Source organism: Lupinus angustifolius, chromosome LG07, assembly GCF_001865875.1.
Source record: "Lupinus angustifolius cultivar Tanjil chromosome LG07, LupAngTanjil_v1.0, whole genome shotgun sequence".
NCBI lineage: Eukaryota > Viridiplantae > Streptophyta > Magnoliopsida > Fabales > Fabaceae > Lupinus > Lupinus angustifolius.
Genome location: NC_032015.1, coordinates 8,968,102 through 8,985,142, shown reverse-complemented (window position 1 = coordinate 8,985,142; position 17,041 = coordinate 8,968,102). Strand labels below are relative to the sequence as shown.

The window sequence follows — 17,041 nt, the reverse complement described above, 5'->3', positions numbered from 1 at the left end:
TTCTCATGAAAAAGAACTATGATTTAAATCTACCTTGTATGATACTCCCAGATAAATGATCAAAATAAGATTTGGATGCCAGAGAAACATAAATATATGAAGGGTAGATGTATGAGACTCCTACTTAGTGAGGTCTGGGAAGGGTAAATGTATACAATGTTCAGAAGCGGAAAAACTGTTTATAGGATTTGAACCCATGACCTCATGGTCACTAAACAATGACCTTACTATTACGTCATGCTCACCCTCTAGAAACAGTGAAGTATAAAGGGCAGCTCCTACTTAGTGGGGGTTAGGGAGGGTAAATGTATGCAACGTTACCCTCGAGCAGAAAAACCGTATCTAGGATTTGAAACCATGACCTCATGGTAACTAAACAACAACCTTACTATTGCATCAAGATCACCCTCTAGAAACAGTGATATATAAAGGGCAACCCAATGCACGAGTCTCCTATTTATTGGTGTCTGGGGAGGGTAGATGTACACAGTGTTACCCTCGTAAGCAGAAACATTTGTGACCTCATGATCACTAAGCAACAGCCTTACCATTGACCACCCTCTAGAAACATAGATACATAACAAACCTAAACAAAAATGCAGAGGAAGAACAATTGATGTAACAGCAACTGATTGAAAAATGGAGTTAAAGAGTTAAATAGGAACGGAACATAATCAACATACAATACTATTAAAAAAAATTATTTTTCTTACTTTGAAAATAAAGTTATTTTTCTTCTGATTTTCCCAAGCTGACAAAGGTGTGATGAAGTCTACAAGACTTATCACCTCTGTAAGCTAGGCTTCATAATAATTTAATCTTTCATTTTTATTTACATCAAAGATTACCTAACATGTATAAAACAATCTACAAAACATGATAATAGTGGATAGTAACACAACACACATATCAACATAGTTTTCAAGAAACAAAAGCACTATCCACAAAATACCATAAGGTCATACATGACAAATCTAGCCAACAGTTTGCTAGTTGCCAATATAACTAGTGCAACATCATGGCTCAGCCACTATCCAGCACACAAAATAAGAAACACATGAACCATGGGTCAATCGGTATAACATCCAGCCTTCGGTACCAAAATAAATACATATGCAATATATAACAATGATCAAGTCTTAATCCCACTATGTGGGGTCGCTTAATCCCAGCAAAATAATTAGTAGTTTTCATATGCGGCATATGAGAACTAGTAATTATTAACTATTGGTCTGAAAAGTTTATAGCCACTTAGATAAAAGACTGAACAAAACCATTTAGCTTGGACAAGTATACCAGCAAGTGATGAACCTCCAAGGTTAGAATCATGATTGGCATCTTGGCATTCTACCTGGAAACATCATGTTAAGGATAAGAATAACAAATTATTAGCAGACATCAAAAAAATACATACATATTTGAAAATGATGATGTTTTCAAAGGAACTCTAATTCCAATAGAAAACAGTATGACACAATTCACAATTAAAGCATTTAGGAGATGAATTATTTCATACATATGACTGTTCCCAAAACATTTTACAGCACTACATGCTTAAAAATCCTACACAATCACACATAACCATGATAAATTCTAATTATTAATATTCTGCAAATAAAATAAGGCATTTTGTTCTTATGGTTATTCTTTCATCTTTGTCTGTTGTTCTCTTCTGTATAAGCAGGGCTTTTACTGTTTTTTATTGATCTATCCACCAATGACCTGTGTATTGGTGGTGAGCTCATCCTCTAGTCCACAGTGTCCTTTTGATAATTGATTTAGGCAACATATCATCTTTATATGCACATGAATTGCAAGTAAACTTTATTTTGATAAAATCCTTATTAATTTCCAAGAAATAGAAAAAAGGTTACTTACATTTTATTTCATTATACCAACAAAAATTGAAAATGTCGACTAAACACATCTTAAAATTTGGAACAAGAGCTATAAATAGGGCAGCCAAAATATAGTTACGTATAACTTGTAAAAAGATAGCATCAAGGAGAGAGGGAAACAGAAAATAGAGCAATAACTTAATAATTTGTAAATATTTCTACCTGACTTAAAGAATTGTGTGTTCACTTAAGTTTCGAGAATATATGATATCAACTATGGCCAGTGGATAATATATGTACTCAAAACTCAAATATCATCTCAAAAAATTCATTCTAGTCATAACATATGCGAGCAGTGCTATATAATACCTAGAATTATCATTTCACAACAAATAAATGTAAACACCTGGTGTGGTAATATACACCAGTCACTCAGTCTCAAACTCGAGTAGAATAAATAATTACATTCTTTTAAATTTAAATAAAATTACAAAACAAAATTATGGAAGAAATTTCAACAGACTTAAGTGAAAAGATTGTTACATAAAACATCAATCATTTAAGTTAAGACACAACTACTATTGCATCAAGCAAGAAAGATGTTTGAGACAAGTAAAAGAATGAAAAAGTTAAAATGCTTTGCAAACAATATCAATTGCAGTAATAGATTCTTAAACTATTTTTTTTTGTGATATATGAAAGCCAACTTAAAAAAACAATGACAAGAAAGCATCAGGGAGAGAGGGAAATAGAAAAATGGAGCGACTGGCCGACAACTGAATCATTTGAAAATATTTCAACCTTACGTAAATAATTAGATGTACATATAACTAGTATGATTTGCAAACATTGTTAACTGCAGTAAGAGTTTCTTAACTGAATAATTTGGCGAGAGAGAAACAGAAAAAAGAGCAATAACTGAATAATTTGTCAATATTTCTACCTCACTTGAAGAATTAAGTGTCCACATAGCTTTCAGACATTTATGACACCATCTATGGCCAATGGAGAATTCTGAAGGAGGCACTCCACTGTCTTGCGTACCTCGTCAGTAGATAAATGTGCATATGGATACATTTCCACCGTCAGTGACTTCATTTTGACAAAGCAAGGAGGTTGAATTGTCATTGAACCCTGGTTTGATAGATCCTACACAATTAGAGTGAAATAGATACACATTTTAATGAATATACATGTAAAAACTGAGTATTGGCAAAAATGTTGACAAAACATGCTGTATTAGTGAGAAACAGGAAGAATATAAAGGACAAAACATACTAAAGTAACTTACATTTATAATCTTTAGGGCCCTTGAAGAGAGTTTCATTCTCTTTACATTAGCGAACACTTTCAGCCAACCCATTAGGAGTGAACTGCTCCTTGGAAAATCGTCAAAATAATTGAAAAGGATATTTCCTTCTTCAAGAAAAGGAAGCTTGCATGTGGATGAGATTTCATGAACAGGATACCCATTGGTAGTGAGAGAACTAAGTTTTGGAGTACAAAGTGAAACTTTGTAAGATTCTTCTTTAGCATAAGAAGTGCCAAAGGTCAAACTGGAAAGGTTGGAATTAGTTATGCAGAGCAGTTTTGCATCATTCTGTACAGAACAAAGCTCGATGCCCAAAGTATTCAGCACTTTACATTTAGAAAAGGGCTCAGCACAACCATTGTCACTTGTAGTAAAAGTGACAAATGTAAGATACAAACATTTTAGTGCTGGCAATTCGAGAGATTTTGGAAGTTTTACATCCCTAACCGAGTTATTCTCAATAGAAAGGTCAAGGTATGTCAAAGACCTACAAGAAAGGATGGAATGGGGCAACTCAAAATCCTGTTTGAGATTTAATTCGGTGTTGATGGTTAGTTCCTTGATGTTATGCGATGCAGCATATTTGCTGACCCTATTTAAGAGTCTGATTGAAGTGCAACCATCATGTACAAAATCAAGATCATGCACGGAAATGGATCCATCACGAGAAGACAAAATGCAGGACACAAATTTGTTGAAAATTCTAAGATTTCTAAAGTCATCGGAATGCAATATGAGATTTGTGAGATGTTTCCAAAGGTCCTTCCATCGTTTAGACAAGACGCAAGTCTGAACAGCATGTCTTGTGTCCATAAATGTCATCAAATATAACAGAACACAGTCAGGCAGGTCACTGATCCTATCTCTGCCACCTTTTCCATCTCTTACACTTTCCCTCTGTCTTCTCTTCATCTTCATCTCCCCCTCTGTTACTTTTTCCTTTCAATAACGCTGTGTTGCTGACTACAGGAAGTTAGAAAAATAAAATAATAATTCACTATGTACTGCACATATACAAATTATTAGTGAGTTCTCAATGCTTGGCTCATTTAAACAACCGAGTCTAACTTCAAGCTTGAGCTTGTTTGTTTAGCTAAATAAATGGATTGATCGAGTACTTATCGATCTGAACTCGAACAATTCATGAATAATTCAGCTCATTTAAAACCAACAAAATCAAGGTGGAAGAATAAAAAAGATTCCTATTCAATAAAATATAAATGCCATTTTATAGAATGACGAAGATCAATTTCCTATTATCAATCACAAGAAAATATTCCCAAAAAAAACAAATATGAAAATCAATTCAAAAAAGAGGAAGAAGAGCACCTGTATTTTGAAAAGCCTTGTTATTGAAGGCGATCACGATCCAAAGTTATTGATCACACTACTGATCCGTATTCGAGCAGAAGGAGTGGAGTTGGATCAACGAGCTCATCTTTAGGGCTTTGTGTTGTCTCTTTAAATACTGAAAAATGGAGTTGGTAAATTCATAACACGCGTCCTCACTGTTGATATATTATAAGTAAAACACGCGGCGCATCGTTGTGGAAGGGGGATAAAAAAATGTGTACTCCTTTGTAAAGGTAAACAGTAAATGTGGATGCCTAATTTATCCGCAATAGTAAATGGGGGTGGGTTTTTAAATTGTAACAGTAAATGTGGACCCCTTTTATTTATCAAGTACATGTGGACCCCTTTGTAAAGCAAGTCAATTAACTTCTTAATCTACACAACATCCATTTCTGCAGTGAGGACTTAAAAGTCCTTACTCCTTAAGCACCTTTACATCAGTAAGAATCAACTAGAACTAAAACATTGAAAAAGTCAAGCAAAGAACACCCAATGTTCTTCATTGTCATCAACAACGAATATGATAGTAAATTAGTAATTTCTAACAAAATATCAACCAAAAAACAATCATATTCTCATCAAGACTTTACAATTAAATGTTACCTAGTGTATACCAAGTCATATTTTCCTTTGAAGAAAACAAGGAATTATGGAATAAATATCAAGCTGTTTACGGCACCTGAAATTTCTACCAAACTGGCAAGAATCTGATATAAGTGATAAACTTATTTATGATGCATGGTTTATGTCTTTCAATGGATGTCATGATATTATTACATCATACAAATAAAATAGAGCAAAAGGGGAGAAAGAACCAACAAAATCACAATAAAGATGAAGGATAAGAATCTTAAGTTTCAAAACCCTCAAGGCAAATTGAGCAACTGGGCTCAGATTGCTAAACCCCAATCAAACTCGCACGTGTCATTGATAATTATTAAAAACAAAACAGTCTTACTCACCCGTTGCAATGTTCCTCTGATACACCAACGGCCACTTCCACACAAATTCTTCATCTTGTTCCTCCCAAATACAAAATGCTGCTCAACTCCTTAAGCATTGCTCCAATAATCCAATCCCAACATCCCACAAGGAAATTTTTGAAGTAGCATGCATTAGACAAGAATTTGAACAGCAAATGTCAAAATGAAAATTAAGATGTTGGGATATTCCTATATCTGTAACACAAAATAATAACATTAGCAAATCAACAAGGAACAGAATAATTAAAAAGTTAGCAAAAGTAAAAGACATATCCTACCATATTTCATTTCTTGATAATTTGCCATGTCTAGTGGTAAATTATTGTAGCTATCAGGCTAGCAAGGTAATCCAAATTACCATGTACGTCATAAAATCCATGACTGCACATTCTTGATAACACTTCAAACTGATTGTCACTTACTCTGCACTATAATGATAATGTGCGGACAAAAAAAATCATTATTTAGTGGAATCCGATTTCTGACCATGGGAAATAAATGAGTTCTAATCTCAAATCTAGTTTAAACTAAACATACCTTGTTTTGTGCCTATTCAACCAGATGCACTATTTCTTTCCTTTAATCATTCATAGTTCACCTCTAAGCTTATACAACAACCAAGCCTTAGTCCCACTCAGTGGTAGATTGTGTTAGACAGTCAACAACCACCGTAAAACTTTGTCAAGACTCTGTGATATGGACCTCTAAGCATATAGCAGCCATTTTTTATTACCTTCTAAGTGCCTAGAAAAAAATACAAGCATTGTATTTAAATCTAGTTATAGATACATGCGCCACACTGCAGAAGCATTTTGTTAATATACAGCCAAGGAAGCTTGTGTCATATATTCATTTTAAAGTGGGGAGCTTTCAGATTTAGTTAATATATCAAGGAGGTTGTTTACTAAGAGCTTAGTATAAGATGTTTTAATGACTTTCGATTATCCCCGATGATTAATAATTAGATCAGTATCAAATAAATGGTAGTAATACTTCTATCTCTCTTTTAATGGACAAGTTAAAATGAGATGCCATGACAAAAAGAAAAAGAAAAGGTTTTCTGTCATATATACCACCAATACTTAACAAGAGTAGGTATCAGTATGTCAAAATATAGCTTCTAAATCTTTATATAAGTACATGTAGTGCTCTTCAATCACGCAAATATGCAATATGCTTTCCGAGTATTTTAAAAACATATGTATAAGCAAGAGTCTTTAAAAGCATAAGACAACATCAAGCTCCTTTAGATGTACTCCCAGAATCACCAACTACTGCATTTTGCCCCAAAATGATTATAAACAAAATAATAAGGTAATCTACCCTGGAATCTAAATATAATTACCCCAACTGAATAAGTATTCGAAGCATTTCGTTATTCAAGGACATGACAGCATTAATAATTCATCAGGTTTATAATAAAACAATCATTAAATCCTTCTACGCAACCCTCAAGGGTGAAACACTGGCCTGCTTACAAATCTCTGGAGCAAAGTTCAATAATAAGCAACCAGACATATCACAAAAAATTGATATACCACATTGAATAAGATTATGCAATAAGCTCTGTTTACAAATGTCAAGAACCCTAAGAAAAAATTGAGAAGTTGATAGATACTGAGAAAGAAACAAAATGACGTTTGAGAAGTTCACTAATATGATAGTATATTTCATGACATTGAGGAGAGTGATTTTAGTCTTACATTTTTGGGTAAGAAACTATTCCTTTCGGGGTTCGTGGCCACCTCTCCCAACAAGTGTCGTTCCAAGAATCGAACTCTCGACCCTGAGTATTGAAGCCTTACACCACTAGACCAACGTTTTTTTTTTGGTAAGAGTGATTTTAGTCTGACCACAAGAGTGTTGTACGGCTCAGTGCACGAGACTAGCAGCAAGTGAGTACGATGAGGGTAGATGTAAGCAGCCTTAATATCTGAAAGCAGAGTTTGTTTTCAAGATTTGAACTTAATCTCGAGGTAATATGCAAACAACCTTACAATTATGCCAATGTTCACCTTCTGTTGGCAAAATAAAAGACTACGGATGGGAATGGATGTATCAGGAGAAGACAGGATTTGAGGCACAAATTTGTTGAAAAGGCTATCCTTTCTGAAGTAAGAGTTATGCGATGTGAGATTATTGAGAAATTTTCTCAGTCTCTTCATCTTCAATTTCCCCATATGTTTCTTTCTCTTACGAAACACTTGAGTTACCTAACAAAGCAAAACAAAAATAGTTATTAAATTTGCAATACAGAAAAAGTGGGAGGCAACAAATATGAACATCATTTACAAAAGTAAGTTCACCCGTGTAGAGGAATCCTCATCAACAATCGAGTGAGTCTAATATTGAAGAGGAGTACAGTTTGTTTTTTCAACATCCTTTCTCTCCTCAGTCCTCACTTACTAGTACTAACCAAAATTAGAGAGAGAGAAATAAGGAAAAGGTAAACAACTACCTTATACTCTTATTTTTTTTGGTACAAAGCTTTATAGTATTAGGTATTTATGTGTGTACTAATTTTTTGGATTTTATTTTTTAGAGCAATGTTTGTAAAAGTCCGAATTGTTGTTAAAAGTATTTATCTTTTGAGCTAATTTGAAAATTTCAATTCTTTAATAGCCATTTACTGGTATATTTGAATATTTTAACGATAACTAATTGTTATTTTTTGGTATTATTAAGGATAACCTTTCATCTTTTTTGGCAAGAAACTAATCTCTTTCGGGGTTATGGTTGCCCCTCCCAACAAGTGTGCTCTAAGGAATCGAACTCTCGACCTTAGTCTCACCAATAGGATCTTACACCACTAGATCAACGTCTTGTTGGCACTAATTGTTATTTAAGTCCTATTTTTAAATTTTATTTATTTTTTAGAGTAAACATATTTGGGTTTTAGAGGCTTTTATTTGTGCCAAATTTATTCTCAAAGAATTCAAAAATGTTTCTAACAAATCTTAAGTTATATTAAATTAGTCATTTTGAGAATATATTTTTGCAATAATTTAGTTCTAAAAAAGACTAGTTTGACCATATCAATATACTTGAGGGCAATGTAGAATTCTAACTCTAACATTACTTGCTGTATGAGTGAATAGTTCTCTCATTCTTGCCAAAGCTACTTGAATGAGGGTGGTGTGTGTGCATGTAAGATTAGTACTTTCATTAACCTCTAACAAACCAATCCTCACACCAAGATCAACAACTACTAAAGTGGATCAAAATTGTAGGCAATAGCTTTTCACCTAGTCTTAGTATAGTGTAATGTAGTTCCTTGTTCTCTTAGATGTGAGCCTCTGAAAAAGATATGCTCCTGTAAACTTCATTACAAGTTCTTACATCATAATATATAGTCTACAAGGCCAATCCATAACTACTAGCTAGGCTTCATAATAATTTTTTATTCATTTTAAACATTCATTTTTATTTACATCTTAGATTATTTACCAGGTATAAAACAACCTACAATGCATGCTAAATTGTAGATCATGTTACAACTCATCAACATTTTTCAAGAAACATAATTACTAATCAGAAAATACCATAAGGTCATACATAACATATCTAGCCAACATAACTAGCACCATATAAACAAAAGAGCTAGAGGTATATCAGTATATCTAAAATTTACCTTGCTTCTTGTAAATTTTGCTGCTTCATCAATAAAAGACCATAAGAATAAAGAACATCTGTTTTCAAATCTGTCATATTCATGCTTCTTAACTCACCAAGTTGCATCTCCATCATAATATGCTACATGCTGGCTAGAACTCATACCACTTAAAAATCCATTCCAAACTTTCCTTGTATATGAAGAAATACATTCCTCAAATTGAGAACTACAAAGGTTTCATCTATTCTTCATAAACATTTTGAATAGGGAAACACCCATTCTCCATTCTTGTTTTAAACAAACAACTTGCTTTTTAAGATAACAAGCTTCTTTCAATAGTCATTATGTGATTAAAACTTATTCTGAGGCCAAACTCGTTTCTGAAATGGGTCAAGTGATCTATCAAGTCCTCTTTTCAATAGTCATTCCAAGAACCTCTCTTACCAAAGGCTACATGGGTCGGGGTTAATGTCAATGTTTATAACTTTTAGCATAATCAATATTTACAATACATTTTATTATATAACTGTTACTGCTGTAACAATGAGGAATTTAATATTTACATTAAATTGTAGATTCACGTTTTTAATACATCAGGTGTTTCCAAGTGTGAATTTTGCATTATGTCTTTCCTTTGTATCAAAATGTGTTAGTTTACTTCAAATGCATGTATTTTATGAATTTCACTTAGTCATTCTTTGTAGTTCGCCTACATGTTCTGAATCTCATTTATCTAATCCATTTTCTCTGTTAAGCAAGGTTTTTTTTTTACCCATTCTCTCTTTTTATAAATAAAATTCGCTTATTTGATTTTGTATTTTTCTCTTTTGATTGACTCTTCATTCTTTAAAGTCTCTTTTTCTCCATACCCATTAATACAAAATTTAAAAAATTAGGTGAATTTTACTTTATAGTGAAAAATGATTTCAGATTAGAAAGTTCATATAAAGATGTGTCAAAACACTCAATCATATAAAAGATTGTTAGCTTATTTTTTCAGGAAGGATAATTCTTTTGTAAGAATTTCTAACATATAAATTATACACTTTGTTCCAAACAATACATATGCAGGTTAACAAATATACTAAAGTTTTAATGGCTTATAATCTCCAAAAAAGCACATGTTTAACTGTTAATTGTTAACCACTTTCAAATGGTGTATCTATCAAACTCAACAAGAGTAATCCTAATGTGGGTGAATTTGGTCACTAAATGCAAAAATAGTAGGAAGCTTAACAATGGATCGAGCCCTCAACTCCTCCTGTATAGTTGTGTAGTCTCATTTTCAGCTATTTTACTGAGAATGCATACCTGTTACAGATCCCTCTTGATATAATTTTAAAGTAATTTCCATAATCTTTTTCGAGTTGAATTTTAAAAGAGAAGTAAACGAAAATAAAAACTTCAAAACCATATGATGATTGTAAATTATAGTTCTCAAGTCTTTTCTTTCATTTTATTCCTCTAAAAAACATAACTCAAACAAACCATTAAAAAAATAGTTTTTTATCCAATTGAAAAAGGTTTTTCTTACGCATATGAGAAATTAACTCTCAATCATATATAAATGATTAAAATTAAAAGTTATTTAACGTTCACACAACTATTGAAAAATATCACATGTGACCATTTAAAAGAAAATCACATGACTTTATGTTTTGACTCAAAAGTGTTGTTCATATACAGAATAAATACTATTGGAACAATACTTTTAGAGAATTTAGAGAAAAATGCCTGGCATGGTCTTAGGAAGGAAACTAGTTAACTGAGATTTGCTTCGTATACAACAGTAAATATTTTACTCAGAAATGTGATTGAGTTTGGCCTCTCAGCACATGTACTTGTGGCATACAAAAAAGGCCATGTAGATATGAAGTTTCCACTAGAAGGTAGATGTATGTATTTTAATCTTTTCATACATAAACATTATTTCCGAGATTTGAATTCATGACATACAGGTCACAAGATTCAACCTAACCTTACCTTTATGTGCATGCATATCAAAGAATTCAATAAATGTGCGACAAGCAATTGATAATAATATACAGCCAAAGTGGCTTGAAAACACAAAAAACATGCTTGTTTGAGCACATCTATTGTAAACTGAATGGGGGAAATAAATGTTACAAAAAAGGTCACTATTAGCATGAAATTTACATTGTCTTTGGGACAATCTGCATCATTTCTGCATGGATTGCACTGAACTCATCCAATGCTATTAACCATGTAGGTTAATCACACAAACAAATTCACAATTCTCATAATCATGACAAACTACTATAGCAAAATACAAGTTCAATTCGAAGTAAATATCTATGTATGGAATTTAAAATACCACCTATCTAAATTGATAGTTGATATTGAAATGTTTACATATAAATGGATTGCAGCGCAGAAAGTTGTCCCTCAAATCCACAAGGAAGAAGTGCACCAAACTTCAAGCAGTTGAAAAAACAAGGAGTTAATACAAAGGAATACAAAACTGAATGTTCCAAAATAAATACAGGAATATATATTGTAATTATGTCAGTATTCAGCACAAAGATGCAACCAAGCATCAAGATACACCATCAATAAAATGAGAAGGCATGATAAGAAAAGAAAAAGGGGAATTTTTTCTCATATATACCAGACTACCAGTACAAGTGTACAACAATATATAACAAGCAAGAGGATGTGCCTCTAAGGTGAAATTGGGTATTTTTGTTATGAAAATGATTGTCTAGTTTTTGGCTTAAAGTGACAGTAAAGGTAGTGCCTCTAATAAGGAATTGTGACAACCTAGCAAGGTTTTAGAGATAGCAAGAGGCACATTACTCAAATCAAACTTAATTACAAAGCTACATTAGATAGCTTAACTACAATGTCTAATATAATTAGTGTCCAAGACTTAGTCTCACAAAGTGGGATCGGCTACCAGGATTAAATGATGACATAGTTCTCTATCATAAATCATGTCAATTTATAAACATCGATCTCTAAACTTCCCTAATCGTTTTGTCTATGGTTTTTTTACCACCCTCCAATTCTATAAATTGGACTATCCTTCATTTGATCTACTCTTTTTAGTGGAGCTTCTATCGGTCTCCTCCAAACCACCTAAGACGTGACTCTAACATATTTTCTACAATAGGAGCTACCCCAACTTTTTCTCCTTAATGTATTAATTCTCAATCATTTTTTCTCTAGCGTATCTACTCATCCAATGCACCATTTTCATTCCTACAACATTGAATTTATTCTCTGATTGACATTTTACTGTCCAACTTTCAGTCTCATAGCATTGTGGGTCATATAGTTACGTGGTAAGTTTTTCCCTTAATCTTGAGTGTCACTTTTCTATCACATATGACACATGAAACACTTCATCATTTCACCCACGACCTTTGAATCCTTATGGTATACTTCTCCCTCAAATTCTCCTCATATTGTATGATTAACCCAAGATACTTAAATCGAGTGACTTGTGGTATGGTATGATTTCCAATTTTTAGCTTTATAGGAAGGTTTGTCTGCCTCTTGCTAAACTAACACTACAGATACCATGTCTTACTTCGAATTATATGGAAGCAATGTTCTTCTAAAATTTGTCTCCATATTTCTAGCTTCCTATTTAATTCCTCTCTCGAGTTTCCGACTAGTACAATATCATCAGCAAAAAGCATGCATTGTGGCACCAGTTCTTGGATATGCTCAGTAAATACATCCAAGACCAATGTAAACATGTAGGGGATTAAGGTTGACCCTTAGTATAGTCCTATAGCAATAGGGAAATCTTTTTAGGCTCCATCTTATGTTCTCACAACAGTCTTGACCCCATCATACATATCCTTTCAACAATACCTCTCTAGGCACATTATCACACATCCCCTTGAAGTCAATGAAAATCATGTGCAAGTCTCTTTAGTTCTATTGGTGTCTCTCCATCAATTACCATAGCAAGTGTATAGCCTTCATGGTCAACCTCCCCGACATGAAACCAAATTGATTTTCAATGATGTGTCTTTTGTCTTCATAGTAGGGCTCATGTACTTAATCCCCTATATTTTGCACAATTTTATATATCTCTTGTTCTTATAAATAAGGATTATAATGTTTCTCCTCTACTCATCTGACATCTTCTTAGACCTCATAATCTCATTAAACAACTTTGCTAGCCAACTAATGTCCTAATCTCCTAGAATCTTCCACGCCTCAATGGGTATATGATCTAATCCAACCACTTTACCATTATCCATCATTTTCAAAGCTTCTTCCACCCCAACTCCCAAATTGTACGATAAAATATATAATTTTGATCATCCTTTTTAGTGTTTAGCCTATCAGAATGCAAAGAATCACGTCCGTCATTGAAAACATGTTAAAATAGTTCTTCCATCCTTCCTTAATATTTTTTCCTTCACCAAAAAGTTTTCACCTTCGTCTTTAATGTATTTCAGAGGAATCAGTGTCTCTTGTCTTTCTTTCCTTACCCTTTGCAAGCCTATAAATGCTTCTTATCATTCCCTTGGTACTTTAAGATTTATCTAACCCATCATACGCTCTATCTCGCTTTGCTTACTACTTTCTTGGTGCCTTTTTTAGTTGACGTGTATTTTTTCCAACTTTCAGTATTTTTACACAAGTACCATGCTTTATAACATTCCCTTTTCACCTTAACTTTATCATGGAACTTTGTCCAACCACCAAGATTCTCTACCATTTGATCCAAAGCTTATAGATTCACCTAGTTCTCATTTGCTATCTTCCTAATTCCTTTGGTCATCTCATCCCACATATCGTTAGGAATTTCTTGTGCCTCACAAAACCCTTCATCCAAAACCCTTTGTTGGAAGCTCCTTCATTCCCCATCCTTCAATTTCCACCACTTAATTCTTGGGGCTCTATCTTGGCCATTTCTCTCCACTCTACTTTTAACCCTTACATCCATAACCAAAATCCTATCTTGGGTCATCAAACTCTCTTGAGGGATGGCTTTATTGTCCAAGCAAAATTTTCTATACGAACTCCTTATAAAAAATCATAAGTACATTAATTCCTTCAATTTGTGCACTATATACTCTCAGTTGTTTGCATATTAAAGAACTATGTGAGAATTCTTGCCTTTCATCCCTATATCTATTAGTTTCTTCTCTGACACGTTATAACTTTCCACCATCCTTTCTTATTCTTTCTCTTTCTTAATTGTTTCTGTTCTTCCTTGTTTCAAGTCTTACTTGAGAAATTAGTTATGTGATGTTGATGGAAGTCTAGCGTCTAACCTACGGTTGCTGTGATTAAGCATTTGTGGCACTGGCAAGTGTCTCTCCCCTCTATGCTGCCCACACTAATTAAGCATTCTTTGACAAGCGTCTCCCCTCTCTGCATTGTCCTTTTTATTATTGATAGCCATAATCCTAAAACTCTCTCTTGAAGAGTAATTTCCCGACATTCTTTATTCATAGAGATCCATTATTATGCACATTATACAGTACATTTTGTTCCTCATATGTATTATTGCTTTCTCTTACAATTATTTGATTAAATTCATACCCTAACTCATGTATACTCCTCCCAAGTTAGCAATAGTTACTGAAGTGAACACCACAAAGTTAATCATATACAACTAGGAAAAAATACTCAAGTAGGGTCTTGAAGTGAACATGTTGACATCCTCATAAAGAATCAATCTAGCGAATATTACAGCTTGAACACATATCATTATCATATAAACAATGTAAGAATCATGGCTCATTTTAAAAGAACAAATCAGACCGTCTATTAGAAAAGAATTTAAAAGAGGCTAAAGAGTTCCTCAATGACCATTGAAATTTAAAATTAAGCTCAGTCACTAATCCGTCGTTATATGTTATCCCACTAGAATGGAGCAAAAAATTGATAACTTATATAAATATCTACCTGGTGAGTGATGCATGCATATCACTTTCTATGATTTATGATAACAACTCTGGGCTGTGGAGAGTTTTGAAGCAAGTATGCCACTGTACTGCTTATTCCGTCATCAGATAATTTTGTATATGGATATGCATACACTTTCAATGACTTCAATCTACCAAAGCAAGGAGGTTGAACTTTGGTTGAATCATGAGTTGACAAATTCTACACAATAACAGTGAGTTAGATAAATGTCTTGTGGAATATAAAAACAAAAGTGAATTTTTTAGCAGACTAACTTACATGTATTATCTCAAGGGTTCTTGAACATAGAGTCATTATCTTTACATTATCAGCTAGCAATTGGAGCCAGGTAAATATGAATGGATCGTTTGGCATATTTGTATAGCGACAAGTAATGTTTACTTCTTCAAGAAAAGGAAGATTGCATGCAGTGAGTTGGCGAATGGGATCACTCCTGATAGTAAGAGAACTAAGGTTTGGAGTAGCAAGCTCAATTTTGTGAGCTGGTTCCAAGGTATCGAGTATGGTCAAACTTGAAAGGTTAGAATTGGATATGCGGAGGACTGTGGTACCACGTCGTAAAGCACAATGATCAATGACCAAAGTATTTAACATGTTACAGGTTGAAAATGGATCAGCACAATCATCATAAGTTGCAGTAAAAGTGACATTCATAAGATGCAAAGTTTTTAATACCGGTAGCCCCAGAGATTTTGGACATTTTACCATCGTCCTAGTGATGCTCTGAGCAGAAAGCTTAAGAAATGTCAAGGACTCACATTTAAAGAGATTAATAGGCAACTCAAAATCATCCATGACATCTAAATTGACATGAATGGTTAATTTCTGTACATTATGTACCGCAACACATTGGATGATACGATGTAGAAAGTTGTGACCAATGCAACCATGACGACTGAAATCAAGGCTATGCAGGGTAAAGGGGTGAACTCGATCAATCAAAATCCAATTCACGAATTCTTTAAAACGGGAAAGGCTAATAAAATCTTGTGAATGTAATGTGTAATCAGTAAGCCCCTTCCAAAGATCTTTCCATCTTTTAGATAAGACAGAAGTCCTAACAGCATGTTTTGTCTTCATAAATTTCATTATATACAGAAGAACACCATCAGGCAAATCACTAAGCCTATCTTTCCCATCATTTCTATCTCTTTCACTCTTCCTCTGCCTCTTCTTCATTTTCATCTCCTCTGTTTATCATAGAAATACTTCATAAATTTACTTGCTTATATCATAGAGATTTAATAACTTCTTCTATAGGCAAAAGTAAGTAAATAAAATGAAATTTTTTTCATCTAATAGAAAACCCTTTTGAGAGTGGTGATTAAAAAAATCATCTTTTATAAATTCAGTGCAATATACAATGTGTGTTTGAATTTGGAACCCCGTATGGTTAAAGAAAATCAAGAAGTACTTACTTTTATATAAAAGAAAACCTAGAAGTACTTAACAAAGAAACAGAAGAAAAATTCTTGTTGAGTCGTGGCAAATTCATAACTCATTGGTCAAGTTTTGGTAATAATAAAGAGGAATGAAAGACGTGCAAAAACATACCTTGGGGAATTCAATTGAATAGAAAACCCCAGAACAGAACTAAGTTGCAAAAAACGGCACTTCAAGTTTTCGGTCAATAGTTTGTCTAAGGGAATTTCAATCAGCAGAAAAAGATACACAACTCAAACAAGTGTTCTTTTAAAGTGGGCTTTTTTATGTTTTTTTTAAGCTTGTCTTTTCCTTTGGAAAAAATAAGAAATTAAAATAGTGAGAAAACTACTACAATCTTGAATTTTTTTGTACAACTAAATTAATTCTCTCGTTGGGTAAGTAGTTAATCAACTTTGAAGTGTATGATTGTTCTCCCTACCAATGTTGCTCTTAGAAATCGAACTCATGACCTTTTAGTCATTCTGAAAATTTAGCTGAGTCTTACATTACCAGATCAACACTTTTACAATTTCCTGAATTTGCTAGCAATTTCTTAATTTTGAAAAGATATAAAATAAAAGGAAAATATTTAAAACTA

The 17,041-nt window shown here is 33.2% G+C and overlaps 2 protein-coding genes across 3 annotated transcripts; both read right to left on the bottom strand.

The window, feature by feature from the left end:
• Positions 895 to 7,888, bottom strand: LOC109352211 (F-box/LRR-repeat protein 13-like). Of its 2 annotated transcripts, XM_019594087.1 has the most exons (10): positions 7,793 to 7,888; positions 7,502 to 7,699; positions 7,340 to 7,419; positions 6,024 to 6,230; positions 5,765 to 5,914; positions 5,466 to 5,675; positions 4,480 to 4,618; positions 3,130 to 4,113; positions 2,782 to 2,987; positions 895 to 1,351 (listed from the first exon to the last, which is right to left on the bottom strand). In XM_019594087.1, the coding sequence occupies exons 8-9, from the start codon at positions 4,066 to 4,068 to the stop codon at positions 2,814 to 2,816; spliced, it is 1,113 nt and encodes a 370-aa protein (XP_019449632.1). In that variant the 5' UTR covers positions 4,069 to 4,113; positions 4,480 to 4,618; positions 5,466 to 5,675; positions 5,765 to 5,914; positions 6,024 to 6,230; positions 7,340 to 7,419; positions 7,502 to 7,699; positions 7,793 to 7,888; the 3' UTR covers positions 895 to 1,351; positions 2,782 to 2,813. The 2 variants fall into 2 exon arrangements, with proteins under 2 accessions (XP_019449632.1, XP_019449633.1); XM_019594088.1 differs by lacking the exons at positions 7,340 to 7,419; positions 7,502 to 7,699; positions 7,793 to 7,888 and adding an exon at positions 7,025 to 7,155.
• LOC109352210 (putative FBD-associated F-box protein At5g22720) lies at positions 11,351 to 16,723 on the bottom strand. Its single transcript, XM_019594086.1, has 4 exons — positions 16,573 to 16,723; positions 15,277 to 16,208; positions 14,998 to 15,198; positions 11,351 to 11,534 (listed from the first exon to the last, which is right to left on the bottom strand). The coding sequence occupies exons 2-3, from the start codon at positions 16,201 to 16,203 to the stop codon at positions 15,019 to 15,021; spliced, it is 1,107 nt and encodes a 368-aa protein (XP_019449631.1). The 5' UTR covers positions 16,204 to 16,208; positions 16,573 to 16,723; the 3' UTR covers positions 11,351 to 11,534; positions 14,998 to 15,018.

Excerpts from the sequence above, each read along its gene's own strand:
- LOC109352211 (XM_019594087.1), bottom strand. The coding sequence starts at position 4,068 with ATGAAGATGAAGAGAAGACAGAGGGAAAGTGTAAGAGATGGAAAAGGT. Across the intron at positions 2,988-3,129 it reads GGGCCCTAAAGATTATAAAT|GATCTATCAAACCAGGGTTC; the intron begins GTAAGTTACTTT and ends CTAATTGTGTAG.
- LOC109352210 (XM_019594086.1), bottom strand. The coding sequence starts at position 16,203 with ATGAAAATGAAGAAGAGGCAGAGGAAGAGTGAAAGAGATAGAAATGAT. Across the intron at positions 15,199-15,276 it reads GAACCCTTGAGATAATACAT|AATTTGTCAACTCATGATTC; the intron begins GTAAGTTAGTCT and ends GTTATTGTGTAG.